This window comes from Mirounga angustirostris, unplaced genomic scaffold (genome assembly GCF_029215605.1).
Source record: "Mirounga angustirostris isolate CCGP_5_RB_7025 unplaced genomic scaffold, mMirAng1.0.hap1 SCAF_15, whole genome shotgun sequence".
Taxonomy (NCBI): Eukaryota; Metazoa; Chordata; class Mammalia; order Carnivora; family Phocidae; genus Mirounga; species Mirounga angustirostris.
Window position 1 is genome coordinate 60,070,232 of NW_026991723.1, and position 17,355 is coordinate 60,087,586.

General features: G+C 41.9%; 1 protein-coding gene across 1 annotated transcript in view; it reads left to right on the forward strand.

Annotated features, from left to right (window-relative positions):
- FRMPD1 (FERM and PDZ domain containing 1) overlaps window positions 1–17,355 on the forward strand; it is an 88,532-nt gene that overhangs the window by 35,189 nt on the left and 35,988 nt on the right. Inside the window, exons 2-4 of the mRNA XM_045882710.3 lie at window positions 1,231–1,335; window positions 15,303–15,460; window positions 16,338–16,440. Of these exons, the coding sequence (XP_045738666.1) occupies window positions 1,235–1,335; window positions 15,303–15,460; window positions 16,338–16,440 (362 nt within the window). The 5' untranslated portion in view covers window positions 1,231–1,234. The remainder of the gene's footprint in view (window positions 1–1,230; window positions 1,336–15,302; window positions 15,461–16,337; window positions 16,441–17,355) is intronic.

Genomic DNA, 17,355 nt, shown 5'->3' on the forward strand with positions numbered 1-17,355 from the left:
GGTTGTGAAATTAATTTGGTAAATTGAGACCAGTATTTTAAAAAGTGAAATGAACTAGAACAGAGAAATATAAATATATACTGTTTTATGAAACTTTAATCTCAAGCACATGTATTGTTTTCTTGGTAACCTGACAATATCTATCAAAGCACAAATGCATATAACTTTGACCTAGCAATTCAATTTGGGAACTTATCCAGATATGTAATTGCATACATGCAGAAATGATATATGTGCAACATAATTCATTGCAGCATTATTTATAATAACAAAAGATTGGCAGTAATCCAAATGTCTATCAAGAGAGGACTACTTTTTGAATTATAGTACATTCATACGGTATAATACTCAAGGGTTGTCAAAAAGAATGAAGAAGTATTCTATGTATTGATATGGAAAGATACCAAGGATATATATTTTAAGGAGAAGAAAGCACAGTACAGAACAAGGTGTATGATGTACTATCATTTGTGTTAAGAGGAGGACATATAAAATCTTTACTTATATTTGCTTATATAGACATAAACTCTGGAAAGAAAAGGAGAGCAGTGATTATGAATGAGTGTGGGAACTGGCTGGATGAGGGCAGCATAGAAGGGAGACTTTTGACTATCTTTTTAAAATTATTTTGGCAAGAGCACACTTAACATGAGATCTGTCCTCTTAATAAATTTTTAAGTGCAAATACAGTAATATATATCTTTTTTGTACAGTCTAGGGTTTGAATTATACAAATGAATTACCTATTCAAAACTTCAAAATATTGAGCAAAAGAAGCAGCAATCAGAAGAATAGGCACAGTGTGATTAGAATGCTTCCATGTCCATGCAGCTCCCAGTGCAGGCAGAACTGAGCTGTGATGTCCAGGGACCCATGCATGGTTGGGGGCAGCAGGCAGTGTCCTAGGGGAAGGGGTGTCTCTTATGATGGGTCACAGTCACAGTTTGAGAAACCTTCTCTATTTTCTTCCCTAATCCTTATGTTTAACTCTTTAAGATGGCTGATCTCTTTCCCACAAGACTGTGGACTCCTTAGGCAGTGGGCTGCTATAAAGTTGTTCACTCCAGGAACACTGAGAACCTGTTTATGTTAATTTCAAAGAAAGAGAGCCCTAGTTATTTGATCAGCATGTCATTAAATGGGCAAATACAGGAAACATCACCGTGATTTGTCAGGATCCTCTTCCAAATATTTTGGTTAGCTTCTTAAGAAAACTCTCCTTTCTTTTAGGTAAATGGAAGAGGTGGAGAGCAGTTTATTCCAGACACGGAAAGCACACAGAATAGAACAAATGGTGGCAAGATGGCTACGGCGTTCGCGGGACAGCTCGGCCCGGTAAGGCTCCTGGGCTAGCAGAGATTTCTGCCCGTCAAGATTTGGTGTCCCTGTGGGAGGAGGTCTTGCCAGTCTTGGCAGCACCCGGGGATCGCTGTCTCCAGTGTGCTTTGTTCTTACACCATACAGTGGGGGAGGCATCAACAGATCAGTGATTTTGCTGGAGTGCCTTGCTGTCTGTCCCCCTTCCAACTCTCTTCCCTCTGTGTCTCTCCACAGACACCCACAACGTCAGCTCACACCAAACTCATACACACATTTACAAACACCCGCACACAAAAGGACTTATACACACAGGGACACTCATCCATACTCACATGTGCACCTACTCTCTGGAATATACTCTCCTACACTTGTGAACACACTCACACGTGCTCTCAGTCTCTCTCTCTCTGTCTCACACATATCTCTTGTCTTAGTATTTGATGTGAGGGTCAGGCAATCTGCTGTTTATACTCTTTCCCCTGTCTTTGTTTCCAGCAGCTGTTCCTTCCTTGCAGTCCCTATTTCATTCTAAACAAAATAAAATGAAATCAAATACAGATCTGATTTGACTGCTACAGGAGAACTTAAAATACATTCTGTTCGAAGCGTTCATTTTCCATCTCAGATTTCCCATCTGGCCCTGCCACAGAGATGAAATATCATGTGTCAGGTGTTTCTGAGACACACATTCTTCCAAAGGAACTGGAAACAGCTGTTGGGCTGCTGAGCATATAAACCTTGCTTAGGACCAGGCTGCCCTGTAGCCAAGGGCTGGGATCCTCACACACTGCGTTGAGGTAAGGTTGGAAGAGTTAGCCCTGTGCTACAGTTGAACCATCTGAGGCTCACAGAATGACTTGTTAGAGATCATCCCCACCCCGCGTTCAGAAATCGTTGATGGGTCCCTAGTTCTTAGAGGATCAGCATTTTTGGCTCAGCATTCAAGTCTCTCCATGATTGACCTACAGTCCTTTACAGCTGTTCGTCTTACTGGTCTGCTTCCTTCACATCATACCCTAGCTAAAGGAACTATTCATTGTTCCCCTGCTCCAGGCACACTCTTTTCTCCTTTCACCCCTCAGACAAGGGCTCCTGTGCCAGATCCCTTCCTCCCAACTTCATGCATACAGAACCCACCCACAGCTCAAGGTCTGGCTGAAATGTTCAGTCTTCCAGGAAGTGTGGCCCAGCCCATAGTTAGACCTAACCACTCCCGTGGGACCCCACAGCATTTGATCGGCATCGGCAGAACACTGCTCTTGGTGTGTTCAGTGTATTTGAGCACATCTCCGTTTTTTCCTTCTGGACAGTAAGCTCTGAACGCAGGGAAAGTATTGGCCTCTCATCTCTATAACCAGAGGTGATTGAGTCCCAGGAGATTGATTGCAAGTGGTCAAGTAGTACTTGATAGTGAGTGGGGAAACTGCTAGGTACACTGTGTCCTAAAGTGGGTTCTGCAAAACCTAGTCCTGGGTAATGCTGCTCCACCAAAGGTTTGGAAGTGACGCAGCCCATACCGCACTCCCACCCACCTCTGCTTGCATTTTGCACACAGTGCATTTTAGCCCAATAAAGGCTCCGTGAATACCTGCAGAAAAGAGACCTGAGTAACTTTAACTTGATGGTGCCTAAATATTTGCTGTTGGTACTTTCTAATATCCTGCTTTTCTCATAATGTAAGTAAAAGGTGACATTGACCTATAGGAAGTTTTCTTTTTTTTTTTTTTTAAGGTTTTAATTATTTGAGAGAGAGTATGAGCAGAGGGAGGGAGAGGTGGGGAGGGGCAGAGGGAGAAGCAGGCTCCCTGCTCAGCAGGGAGCCCGGATGTGGGGTCAGATCCCAGGACTCTGGGATCATGTATGACCTGAGCCAAAGGCAAATGCTTAACTGACTGATCCACCCAGGTACCCCAGGAATGTTATTTTATCCAACATCTTTTTTGAGATATATTTTACATATCATGACATTTACCCACTAAAAGTATATGGTTCAGTGATTTTTAGTGTATATTTAGTATATGTACAAGATTGTGCAAAAATCACCACAATCCAATTTTAGAACATTTTCAATACCATAAAAAGAAACCTCATGCCGGTTAGCAGTCACTCCCCATTTGCCCCTCCCCCAGCCTCAGACAACCACTCATGTACTTTCTGTCCCCTTAGATTTGCCTATTCTGGATATTTCACATAAACAGTATTCTATAATACATGGTCTTTTGTGCCTGGCTTCTTTCACTTAGCCTTATGTGAACAAGGTTCATCCATGTTATAGCATGTATCGGTGTTTCATTTTTATTACCAAATAATATTCATTATGGAATATTTTCTTTGTCCTTTCATCAGTTAATGTATACTTGGGTTGTTTCCACTTTGGGGCTACTATGAATAATGCTGCTATGAACATGTGTGTATAAGTTTTTGTTTGAACATATGTTCTCATTTCTCTTGGGTTTATACTTGGGAGTGGTAGAGATGGGTCACATGGTAACTTGGTATTTAACCTCTCGAGGAGCTGCCAGACTGTTTTCCAAAGTGACTGTACCATTTTACATTTGCACCATCAGTGCGCGAGGGTGCCATGTCTCCACGTCCTTGCCCATTCTTGTTATTATCTCTCTTTTCTGTTGTGGACCTCCTAGTGCAGGTGAGGTGGAATCTCACTGTGGTTTTGATTTGCATTTTCCTGATGGCTAATGATGTTGAGCATCTTTCCATGTGTCTCGACAGTCTTGTTTTCCAAGTGCTTGAGAAAGAGAAGCAAAAGAGGGAAAGTTTCCTGGCAATATGCATGGAAGACATCATTCCTGTGTTTCTAGGATACATTTGGCCTTGCTTAAATTGCTTCTCCTCTCTCATCTCACAACCTTGATACAGGCTGGGTTCTTGGGGTCCTCAGATTACTTGAAAATGATCAAGAACCGAAAAGCTAAGTTTGGGGGAAATAATGGCAATTTCCCCAGAGTGGAGTAAATGATACCACCGACGACCAGCTGCTTAAGAAACCTGGGAGTCATCCTGACTCTTTTACTCACAATCTGCACCGACCCCATCAGCAGCTCCTATCCATTCACCTTCAGATGTTATCTCAGATCTGTCCCCCTCTCTGTCCCTGGCGGCACTGCCATGGTCACTTAACTCTTTCTGTGATCCAGCCTATTCTCACCCTGAAGCCATAGTGGACTTTTCAAAATACACACCACTCCTGTCCCATATACTCACCCCTCCACACCCCAGACTGGTCAGGGGCTCACCTGTCATTGTGCCATGGCCTGCAAGCCCCTTTACGATCTGGCCCCAGCCTAACTCTCCAACCTCATCTTGTTCCTCCTGCTTCCTTGGCAGAGCCGGTCCCCCTCTTTTTTCCTTTCAGAGTAATTAGCCCTCATAACACTTATAATAATACATCCATTGATTTCTTATCCATTGTCTACCTCCCCTTGCCCCACAGTTATTATACCACTTTCTCCTCTCAACTTACCTGCCACATGTGAGACCAAGGACCATGACTGTCTTGTTTTACAAAGTATCTTCAGCCCTGGAAGACTGCATAGTATGTAATAGATGTTCAATAGATTTTTATTGATTAAGGGTTTTCATAATGAGGAATTAAATTATTTATTAAAATATATTTAGGAGTACCTGGGTAGCTCAGTCACTTAAGCGTCTGCCTTCAGCTCACGTCATGATCCCAGGGTCCTGGGGTCAGGCTCTCTGCTCAGCAGGGAGCCTGCTTCTCCCTCTCCGTCTGTCCTTTTCCCCTCACTCATGCTCTCTCTCACGCGCTTTCTCTCTCTCTCAAATTAAAAAAAAAATCTTTAAAAAACTGTATTTAAATTTTACATTCTTCCTTCTTCCAAGGAAAATTTTTGATGACTAACAGTTTTAAAACATGTAGAAATTTTTAAATAAAGATGGAAATGCTATACATTGTAAACCAGTTAGATGTGGGATTTAACATTTGAGTACTAACATTGGATCTGAGTTTTTTGACAGCCAGGGCAAGAAATGAAGGAAGTACATTAACATGTTTTCTCTAGTCCAGAAAAGGAAACCTAGAAGTTCATCTGCAGTCATATATTTTACATGCACCTTATTACAATCCTGTTATTTTTTCCAGACTTATAAAAGTCTGGAAAAAGACCCCTCTTTTATCATCCAATCATTTCAGCCTAGTTGTACTTACTTTACTTGTGATTGCCATTTTTTCCATAAAATTTAAACTTTATTTCTGACTCTAATTGAATTGTCTAGGAGCAAATTAGTCAAAATAGCTATTTCCATTTCCAAACATTGCTAAACAAATTGATAACCTTTATGGACCTGAGGTTAAGTTAGAGCTCTATAATGCATCTTAAAACAGGTGATTTTCTCTGGAGGAGTGTCAGCTTTCAAAATTGCTTTGAATTCTAAAATTTTCAGTTAAGTTTCAGTGGGTGGTTATTATTACAATCAGTCAAATTCAGACAGTGGTGCTCAGTTAGAATGAGTGTGCGTGTGGGGTAGGTGCAAGCCTAGTGAAACCTATAATTGTAGGTGTGGAAAATTATTCAGATGTTTGAAGATGACTATTCTCCCGCTACCTATGTTCATATTCTAACGTAAAAATAACATGTATAGTGTCAGTGCTCTTTTAGAAATAGTTAACCCCAAAGAGGTGCCTGGGCAGCTTAGTCAGTTAAGCATCTGTCTTCTGCTCAGGTCATGATCCCAGAGTCCTGGGATCAAGTCCCCAATTGAGCCCCGTGTGGAGCCCCGCATCAGGCTCCTTGCTCAGCGGGGAGCCTGTTTCTCCTTCTCTCTTTGCCTGCCGCTCCCCCTGCTTGTTCTCTCTTTCTCACTATCTCTCTCTGTCAAATAAATAAATAAAATCTTTAAAAAAAGAGAAAGAAATAACTAACCCCACAAATGGTCACTGTGACATGTTTTGAATTTCTGTATAAATAATGCAATAAAATCTACTTAATAAGAGCTGAAACATAGTGACATTATACCGTAACCTAATTTTTAACCATTTTGCTTTGAACTAAATTGTCATCTTTTTACTAGCTTTGTATAACTATAGAAATGATGACATGAGAAAGACTTAGGTTTGATAGAGTGGGGGATATATTTGAGAAGGGACATCTTAAAGATTTATAAATTACATGAAGTGTTCTATTCTTTAAGTTAGGTCGTGTTTACACAAGTGTATGTTTTATAATTACTATTTTAAGTGCACACATATGTTTTATATCATATATTGAAATTTACTGATACATATTTAATATTATCCTTAAATTAGAAATGAAGACAGACTTAGTGAGTGGGAAAGGAACACAGAAAGTACCTGGGAGGCTGTAATGTTCTATTTCTTGACATATACACATGTGCACATATATATGGTATAATATTTGTCACAATAAAAATCATCTTGGGGGCACCTGGGTGGCTCAGTTTTTAAGCGTCTGCCTTCTGCTCAGGTCATGATCCCGGGGTCCTGGGATCGAGCCCCGCATCGTGTTCCCTGCTCGGCAGGAAGCCTGCTTCTCCCTCTCCCACTCCCCCTGCTTGTGTTCCCTCTCTCACTGTGTCTCTCTCTGTCAAATAAATAAATAAAATCTTCAAAAAAAAATCATCTTATATCCAAAAGAATAGTATAATTTTCCACTTAATTATACCATTTTTTCCTCCTACCAAAGTTTTGGTTTTTGTGTAGTTAAATGGTATTCTCTTGATGATTTATTTGATTGCTTCTAAGCTTAGAAAATCCTTATCCCATAGTTAAATTTCCTATTTAATTTAATAGCTTAAAAATATCTTATGTTTAGTTCTTTAATTTGGAGTTTATTTTAGGCTATGAGATAAAGATCTAACTTGATTTTTCCCAAAACAGTAAGTAGTTACTTGCATCACCATTGACTGTGAGTGATCTTTCTTTTCTTCGATGATTTATGACCCCTCTTTTACCATCTATGAAATTCCTCTTTCTGTGAGTTGGAAATTGGATCTCTTTCGAGGCTAACTATTCTGTAGCATTGATCTGCTTATTTTCACACCCTTGTGTTAAATTTTCAAATTTTTTTTACCCTTGCCTGCAATTCCTGCATATGAACTTTAGCATAATGTTACTGTATTATTAAAACAACCCAGCATAAGACTTACTGAATTCTCTTATGCTCAATCTAGAAGTATTCATTTTATAGAACCAGTTTTAAAAAAACATGAGGAGCTTAATGCAGCTTGGTGCTTGGTGCTTGGTTTTATCCTCAGAGCTTAAAAAGATTTCTTTCAACTTACCTTGAATCTTTTTTTTTTTTTAAAGATTTTATTCATTTATTTGAGAGAGAATGAGATAGAGAGAGCATGAGAGGGGGGAGGGTCAGAGGGAGAAGCAGACTCCCCGCTGAGCAGGGAGCCCGATGCGGGACTCGATCCCGGGACTCCAGGATCATGACCTGAGCCGAAGGCAGTCGCTTAACCAACTGAGCCACCCAGGCGCCCCAACTTACCTTGAATCTTAATACTCATGAACACCCATGCATGTGTTGTAGACACGTGCACGCACCCACACACATCCCCACAGGCACACGTGTATACTCCTGCCTGTGTGCATGTGCAGTGGTATCCTGGCATCCTCGTGTCAGGAGCCCTCCCTGTTGCTTTTACATGTTTTCCAAATGTACTTGTTCACTGCAACCATAAAAAGACTATTTACTAATTATAGGCATGGCCTTCTTTGGCTTTTCTAATATTCCTAATGATGTAGAAAGACCACTTCAGGGGCACCTGGGTGGCTCAGTCAGTTGAGGGCCTGCCTTTGGCTCAGGTCATGATCCCAGAGTCCTGGGATCGAGTCCTGCACTGGGCTCCTGGCTCAGCAGGGAGTCTGATTCTCCCTCTGCTGCTCCCCCTGCTTGTGCGCGCTCTCTCTCTCTCTCTGGCAATTGAATAAATAAAATCTTAAAAAAAAAGAAAAGAAAAAGAAAGACCACTTCAGCTATCAACTTTTGCTTCTTGACCTATGGGCAGAAGTGGGAAGATCTGAGAACAGCTCTGCACTTTCAGAGTTGCCCTCATCTTCTGAATCTTCTTTTTAAAGTAATAATAGAATAATTACTTCTCTCAACTGTAGGCCTTGGTCCCTATAGCACTGTACTCCCAGTCTCTTTGTTGCACGGTCCCTAGAAACTGTCATAAGCATAGTCCTATGATTATGACCACATGCTACTTTTCTTTCTGGTAGGGACTGCTCCCTCTATTTCTGCTTTCTTTGAATAAACCTTTGATTAAAAATCCAGTTTATACCAGACTTTAGCTTTTAAAATCATTCAAGCTGAAAGTCTAATACACTGTTTAAACATAGATTGAAAATAGTTTCTCCACATCCTGCTGGAACTCAGAGGTGAATTCTTTGTTACAAGATAGAAGTAAAATATATTTTCTGATCTATCAGAGAACAGATAAAAAGCCAGAGAATATTGGAAGCATAATCTATTCCCGTGTGGTATTTTTTCTTTTTCAGTGTTGATCAATTTGGTGTGAACGAATGACCCATAAAATATAGAATTTGTCTATATGAGACTACTTTTTTTTTTTTTTAAGATTTTGTTTATTTGCGAGAGAGAGAATGAGAGCCAGAGAGTGTGAGAGGGAGGAAGGTCGGAGGGAGAAGCAGACTCCCTGCCGAGCAGGGAGCCTGATGTGGGACTCGATCCCGGGACTCCAGGATCATGACCTGAGCCGAAGGCAGTTGCTCAACCAACTGAGCCACCCAGGTGCCCCTATATGAGACTACTTTCTTAAAAAAAAAAAAAAAAAAAGATTTTTATTTATTTGAGAGCGAGACAGATAGCAAGAGAGGAGAGGAGAGGGAGAGGCAGGCTCGGGACCCTGGGATCACAACCCGAGCCGAAGGCAGATACTTAACCAACTGAGCCACCCAGGCGCCCCTGTGTGAGACTATTTTTATGATAAATGTAATGTGTTTGTGTTTTCTAGTCCTACTGTAGGCTAGATCCAGTTATCTGACAGATTCCACTAGTGCAGCCACAGGTCTTATGCTGTTCCAATGTAAAATCCCAGGCGTGATCTCAGATTTGTGGTTTGAAGCCATTACAAAATGAACCAGACATAGGTTTTTGGATTCTCAGTGCTCGGTCTGATATTTGTAAGATGCTTCAGAGGAGGAGGGCGCCTGGGTGGCTCAGTTGGTTAAGCGACTGCCTTCGGCTCGGGTCATGATCCTGGAGTCCCGGGATCGAGTCCCGCATCGGGCTCCCTGCTCGGCGGGGGGTCTGCTTCTCCCTCTGACCCTCCTCCTCTCATGCTCTCTCTCTCAAATAAATAAATAAAATCTTAAAAAAAAAAAAAAAAAGATGCTTCAGAGGAGGAAGTTTTGCTTCAGAGAGCATTTCCTTCAGCTCCCCATCCAATATGAAACATTCTTTGTGAGGAGAGGCCATGGTTTGGCCATGTTCTCAAGCAATCCCTTTCCAGACAAAAGCTGAAACGTGGCCTTTGGGAAAAATGTCAAATGCAGACTTCGGGCCAAAGCCACTTGCACTGTGCAGGGAGAAGGCAACACAGTGGGGCCTTTTTTGTCTACCATTGTTGAGGAGTGCAACCTTCCAAAGGGAAAAGTCAGATAAATAAGGACTACCCATTTGAAAAGAATCCAGATGGATTCTATTTTAACCCTGTGGTCTGGGTTTTTGTTGTTGTTGTTTTGTTGTTGTTGTTGTTTTAATTCTCCATATGTTAATAAGCCTTACTCTATGCCTAGCATTGAGTTTAGCACATGGGACAAAAAAGACATGGTTTTTGCCTCACAAATTATAGTCTGGAGAGGACAAGAGACTTCACGTTGGTCATTGCAAATATTATGTATATTTCTGAAAGAGGTATGCATGTTCTGTAGGTGTGTTCAACAGAAGGAGACTAAAGTAGGGGTTGAGCCTGTTGGGTAAATTTCTGGAGAGTGTGTGCTATCCGGGGTTATGGGGGCTGAGGGAGGAGTCTAGGTAAAGGGAAGAGCTTGTGCAAAGACCAGTGTATTTGAGGAACTCAAAGGAGACTACCTTGGCTGGAACAAGAATATCAGGAGAATGAATGGCTTGGTTGTCGAGGCTAGAGTGGTGGGCAAGAGCTGTGTTAAGTCGTATCAAGGATTTTGAATGAGGCCATTCAGTCAAGGGAGACATCCGAGCAGGGTTGCATTTATAAAATCAGTCTGGGTACTGGATAGAGAAGCATTCAGGAGAGACAAATGTGAAAAGTAAAGAGGCCAGTTTGGAGACTGTTGGAGAAATCTGTCTGCAGGACAGGTAATGGCAGCCTGAAATGGAATGGTGGCTGAGGAGACAGAAATGGACATTTTTGAAAAAAGATTTTATTTATTTATTTGACAGAAAGATAGCCAGAGCAGGAACACAAGCAGGGGGAGTGGGAGAGAGAGAAGCAGGCTTCCCAATGAGCAGGGAGCCCGATGCGGGGCTCGATCCCAGGACCTTGGGATCATGACCTGAGCAGAAGGCAGACGCTTAACGACTGAGCCATCCAGGCGCCCCCAGAGATGGACATCTTTAGAGATCTTTTGGTGTTGTGACTGATCAGATAGTAGGGATGAGAGCAGGATAAAGTCAAGAATGACTCCCAAGAGTCCTCGTGATACCATTTACTGAGCTCTGGAACATGGAGAAGATGAGTCCTATTTAGTCATAGGGCTGAGCTGTATTGCCAATTTAGCAAACAAAGGAAAATGACAAATATTGAACTCTTACTTACATTCAAGTTGTCTGCTATTTATTAATGGTTATGTATACATTTTCATCTTTGCCAATCATTTGAAGTACTGTTTCATATCATGCTTTCTGTATACAGTATTTTGCTCATGTATTCATCTAATAAGCATAAATGCTTCCTCTGGGCAAAAGATCTTCACTCAGCACTCAGAGTATTTAGGTCTAGAATAATCCAAGCTCTCCCTTAGGAAGGGGATCTGAACTATAGTTTAGAGGAAGCCCTGAAAGGGTATGTTCTAAGCTGTGTTTCCATGTATGTCTAAAGTTCTGAGGCTTGTGATACTTCATTGATGAAGAGTCTTGGAGTAATTCTTTACTATGCTTGGTTTATCCTCTGTTGAGTTATTCTGAGTTTTTCCAGTATTCTAAATGAAGCTGTGATAAATATTTTTGAATATTTAAGAGGTAGGGTGTTTTGAGTTCATACTCTGGGACTTTACTAGGCCTGGGAACACAGAATAAATAGATATGACCCTTGTCTTTTAGGATCTCATGGTCTAATATAAATAATAATTTATTTTTTTATTTGAAGTTATTACTTTAAGGAATGGCAGTCAGAATGGTAACAGAAGGTCAAAGAAAATGATCAAATTTTAAATTCATGTTACAATTTCCCTAATTATTTTCTAGAGAGGTTGAATAGCCAATTTATATGGTCAGCCTTAAATCCCAAGGCCCACACATGTTGGGCTTTATTATTTTTATTTATATTTGGTGCTTTACTTGACATGTATAGTACTCTGTAGCCCTTTCAGTCGTGCTTCTTTAATTAATAAGGTTGTATATTTTCCGTGTTATTTATCAACTTTATTTCTTCATGTGCAAGTTGTCAGTTCACTTGCTTTGAGCATGTGAAATCTAGATATTTTACTGCATGTATTTATGTCCATTCTTCATATATTTGTATTGTAACCAGTTTCCTCCCAGAATTTTATTTTTTTAAACTAATTTACCTTGGGGCACTTGGGTGTCTCAGTTGGTTAAGCTTTGGACTTCTGCTCAGGTCATGATCTCGGGGTCCTGGGATTGAGCTCAGTGTCTGGCTCCGCACTAAGGAGGGAGTCTACTGGTCTCTCTCTCTTTCCCTCTGCCCCTCCCCCCACTCCTGCTCTCTTTTTCTTCCTCTCTCTCTCAAATAAATAAATAAAATATCTTTTAAAAAATAAACTGATTTACCTTATTTTCAACAGCTTTATTGAGATACAATTTACTTACCGTACACAATTCACCCACTTAAAGCATACAATTCAATGGTTTTTAGTGCACTCACAGAGATGTACAACCATTACCACAATCTATTTTGGAAGATTTTTTTCACCCTAAAAAGAAACTCCATATATATTGGCAATCGCTCCCCATTTCCTTCCAGAATTCTCCTGCTTTCAGCCCTAGGCAACCACTACTTGTCTGTAGATTTGCCTATTCTGAACATATCCCATAAGTGACGTCACATAGTATGTGTTTTTTCGTGGCTGTCCTCTTTCACTTAGTAGAATGTGTCCCAGGTGCATCCATGTTATAGTCATGTATTCGTATTTCATTCCTTTTTGTTGCCAAATAATATTCTGCAGTGGAATATTTTCTTTGTCATTTCATTAGCTGATGTACATTTGAGTGGTTTTCACTTTGGGGCTATTATGAATATTGTTGCTATGACCATTTGTGTGCGAGTTTGTGTGGATATATGTTTTCATTTCTCTTAGGGATATATGTAAGCATGGCACTGCTGGGTCATATGGTGCTCAACGTTTAGTCTTTTGAGGAACTGCCAGATGATATCAGGGTTCCATTTTCTCTACATCTTTGTCAACACTTGACCTGTCTTTCTGATTATGGGCCATCCTAGTGGATATTAAGTGGTATCTCATTGCGGTTTTGATTTGCATTTCCAAAATGGCTAATAATGTTGTGCATCTTCTCATGTACTTACTGGTTGTTGGTATATCTTCTTTGAAGAGATGTCTACATAAATCATTTGCCCACTTTTTAATTGAGTTATTTTTCTTTTGTGTTATAAGAATTCTTTACATATTTTAGCTGCAAGGTCCTTATCAGATATATGATTTGCAAATGTTTTCTCCCATTCTGTGGGTTTTTTCACATTATTGTGTCCTTTATTTTTTTAAGATTTATTTCTTTGAGAGCACAAGCCAGGGGAGGGGCAGAGGGAAAGGGAGAGAGAGAATCCCAAGCAGATCCCGTGCTGAGCGCAGAGCCAGATGAGGGACTTGATCTCATGACCCTGATATCATGACCTGAGCCGAAATAAAGAGTTGTATGCTCAGCTGACTGAGCCACCCAGGGGCCCCTTAACTGTGCCCTTTGAAGCACAAAAGTTTTTAATTTTGATGAAGTTCAGTTTATCTGTGTTTTCACTGTGGCTTGTGCTTTTGGTATCATATCAGCCTGGCACCTCATACACATTCAACTAATCTGTTTCAATGAGTTAGTGAATGCTTTTTGAGGCTGTGTTTTATGTGTTTATCCTGCAGCTCCACTAACCTTACTTTTTTAGCACCAGCAATCCTCTTTGTTGATCATTTTCTAGTTGTACCATCATCATCTGTTTAAAAACAAGTGGGATTTTCCATTTCCTGTGTTTATTATGCCTCTTACTGTTTTTCCTTCTCTGATAACTATTACACACATTTTCCCTGCTATATTAAATAGGAGAAATGTCTAGAGTATCCTTCCTGTTGCTCTTTTTTAAAAGAACGTAAATGTGATTTTTGGCGCTCAGTATACTATATTATTATTTGGGAAGGCTCTTTCACAGCTTTAAGGTTTTGTTTTGTGTTGTTTTTTAATCAGGAATGGCTACAGGCTTTATTCACTCTACATTTTCAGTTTTCTGTTTCTTCCCTCTCATTAGCTCCGTCTGCTGATGCTTCTCAGTATGACCCTGTGCTTGCGTAGAAGAAATCCTCTCTTTGCTTCTAAGCTGGTGGGGTCAGGTCACCATCTGGTCAGACAGCCTAAATCAGCTCTAAGCTGGGGTGTGAGGAGCTCCTTGTTGGATAACGTGCATGAGATCTTGTACTTGGGCTTGTCACACGCATTTTGGCTCCATGAAGCAGTTTTTAGGTTTCCCAATCCTTGTTGAAATTTGAAATCATTATCAATGACAGGTGATTTTCAGATAAGTGAGGTCCTGTTGTATTAAGCAGAGTTCCGGACAGTATTTGGTAAATGGATGAGAATAAATGATAGGGCCTAACTGCAGAGCCCCAGGGGAGCTGTTACTCCTCTACATGCTGTCATTTATTATTATTATATATATAATATATCATTATTATGACAGTAAAGACCTCATCCCATCCCCATTTGACCTTTCTCAGAAAGAACCGCTGTCTCGCAGCAGGGAAAAGTCATTTGCCACAGACAAATGAGAAATAGCTCATGACTTGCCTTGGGGTTTTGAGAGAAAGAAAATATAAACTTTTAACTTACCTGCTTTTAGATTTACAGGGAAAATATATGTTTTTAAAGATTACTCTAGGGGGAATCTTCAGTCTCCGGGATTTCCTATTGGAATCCTCACAGTTACCAAGTTGAAAGGTAACTGTGTAATTCCTCTCAAGCCCAAAAGAAAAAAAAATCTCCAAAGAAACAATCCATCTATGGAATTAGTCAGCCTCAGACGTCCAAACTAAATAATACCTTGTTCCTATTCACAGTCCCTGTTTTTCCTCTTCTGTACCTCTGCTGAATCACTGCCTCCTGCCTGATGCCTGGCCCGACATCCCCCCATCCCTGCATTCCCCCATCCCCGCATCCACCCCATCCCTGCATCCCTGCATCTCCCCCGCATCCCCGCATCCATCCACTCAGCAGCAGCTACTGAATATCGTCTGTGTGCCGGGATCTAGGATGTGTAGATAGAGCCTCGACATCTCTCAAGGTGCAGCTCAAATGTCCCCTCTTCCAGGCAGCAAATGCTTTCCTGATTCCTTATCCCCTCCCCGACAAAGTTAGAACTGCTCTCCCCTTTCTCTGAGTGCCCAGAGCACTTCATGACTTCTGTTGTAGAGCCTGGTGCTGTGTCCTACCGGTGTCTGTGCCTTAGCTCTGTCAAGAGGAGAGTTGGGGTGTGCTCCGCACTGCATCTTCCTCCTCCAGGATGCCTAGGGCTGTCCCGGTTTGTGACCACTACCTACAATCCCCCTCTGTCTCTTTTTTATAATACTCCTTCTCTTCCAGGGCTAAAGTTGCTACAGCTGATGGGTCCCCCGGGATCCCAATCCAGGCCCTCACCCCTGTGAAACACACAGTAAAAATAGACAAAGATGCCCTCCTCCAGGACTACGGATTTCACATTTCTGAGAGCCTTCCCCTCACAGTCGTGGCCGTCACAGCAGGTAGGAGCTGACTGGGAAACAAGAAAGGAGTTTGGCTTTTCAGGAGGGGGAGAAACAGCCCTGGATCTCTTCTCATCTCTCTGTCCTAGAACATAATTTCAAAAAATGCCACCCTAGGAAGTTAGAAAGGGCACATCTAATTCTGACCTAATTCTGTCTACAGCTTTGTACCTTCCTTTGGTGCAGAGAGGGAGGAAGCCCCAAGTGCACCTGCTGGTTGGAACCCCAGGCTCCTGCTGGCCTGGACCAGGGCTTTGCCCACCCGTGGCTCCCTGGCCAGTCTCAGGGCAGTGACAGTATTTGGATCAGCTGGCCCTCCTCTCTGAAACCCTGCATGCTCCGAGCTGGGGAGAGTTGCTGGCCAGAGAGTAATAGAAATTATTGATTTGTTTTCACTTGAGTCTTTGTAAAATATAGACTCTATCAGGGTGAAGAAGAGCATGCTGGAAATGTCTAGTGTTTGTTTTCATACATCAGCTATGTATTGATGTTAGATCTGGAACTAGTTAAAATCTACTGGAACACACACACACACACACACACACACACACACACACACACCACCCCCAGAGTTCTTTAGAGATGAATGTAGTAGATTCACTGGCCAACTCTGTTGATTCTGGGGGGTTTCTGCTAGTTTTCTTTCCCAGGACAGTCTCCTAATATCCCTTGAAGGTGATGGGATGGTAGGTACATTATCCACATTTTGTAAACAGGAAAATAGATCCATGTGAACCCAAAGCTGGCTGGGGGTGGGGAGGGGAGTGACCTGGTGCCCAGGGGACTGGATCAACCTGCCATTCAGTTGTGTGGCTATGACACACGGGGTCTGGGCCCTCCGGGCGTGAACACCAATTACTTCTTCTCTGTCCAACAGGAGGCTCTGCTCACGGCAAGCTTTTCCCTGGTGATCAGATCCTCCAAATGAACAACGAGCCTGCCGAAAGCCTTTCCTGTGAACGAGCAGTCCATATACTGAGGTACTAAATTGCCTCCATCATCCGCAGAGTCACACAGATGATCACAGGGCAAAGATGGGTGACAGGAATGACATAATTGATCTCCCCATGGTTTTAGTAGGGTCCCATCTCCTTAAGGTGGCAGCAGCTGCCTTGTTTGAGAATTCTGTCTCGGTCACCGTGTGCTTCATCTGCCTAGAGAAGCTATGGGGGGCAAGGACAGGGTGCTGGATCTACAACCCCCTGCTATGCTAGACCCCGTGCTGGGCACAGCAGGCAGTGTGGTTAGGAGTAATACACGGTAAGGATTTCTAGGGTTGTTGTAGCATATGCCAAAGACTGGACTAAACTGATGCTAGATCTGTAAGGTCTTCTTTAACCCTTCTGAGAGCTCTCCTTAAATGCCTGGTTGGTATGTATGTAGTTTCACAGCTTCTGCCCATTGGCTTTGTGACTTGGGTCAATGCCTCACTTTCTGTATAGACCGGGATCTCCCTCTGAGCCAGCCCACAGTGAGCGCTCAGCTGAATGAGCCAACAATTGCTGACCCTGGTTTTAAGACAGAAAAAGGTCAGCGATAGGAGTGAAGAGGGCTGACAGACATCGCGTCGGCACCTATGGGCTTCGTCTTTCCAGTTTGTCACTCAACACTGTTTTGGTGACTTTAAATAAAGAGACACGAGAAATAGAGTTACATGAAAGCCAACTTGCAGATACTTATTATGTCTTTCTTGTGAGTGGTGTTGGGTGGCTTTCATTTCTGAGGGCCTATCATGGACAGCACACACTGAATGATGAGGAACAGTGACAAAGTCAGAATGAGATGAAATGCAAGATGCAGTCTTCACCTTCACGAGGCACACAGTCTCGCTGCGGAGAGACACACATACGTAGGTTACAATTTACAGAGAAACCATCAAAGTGTAGAAAATAGAA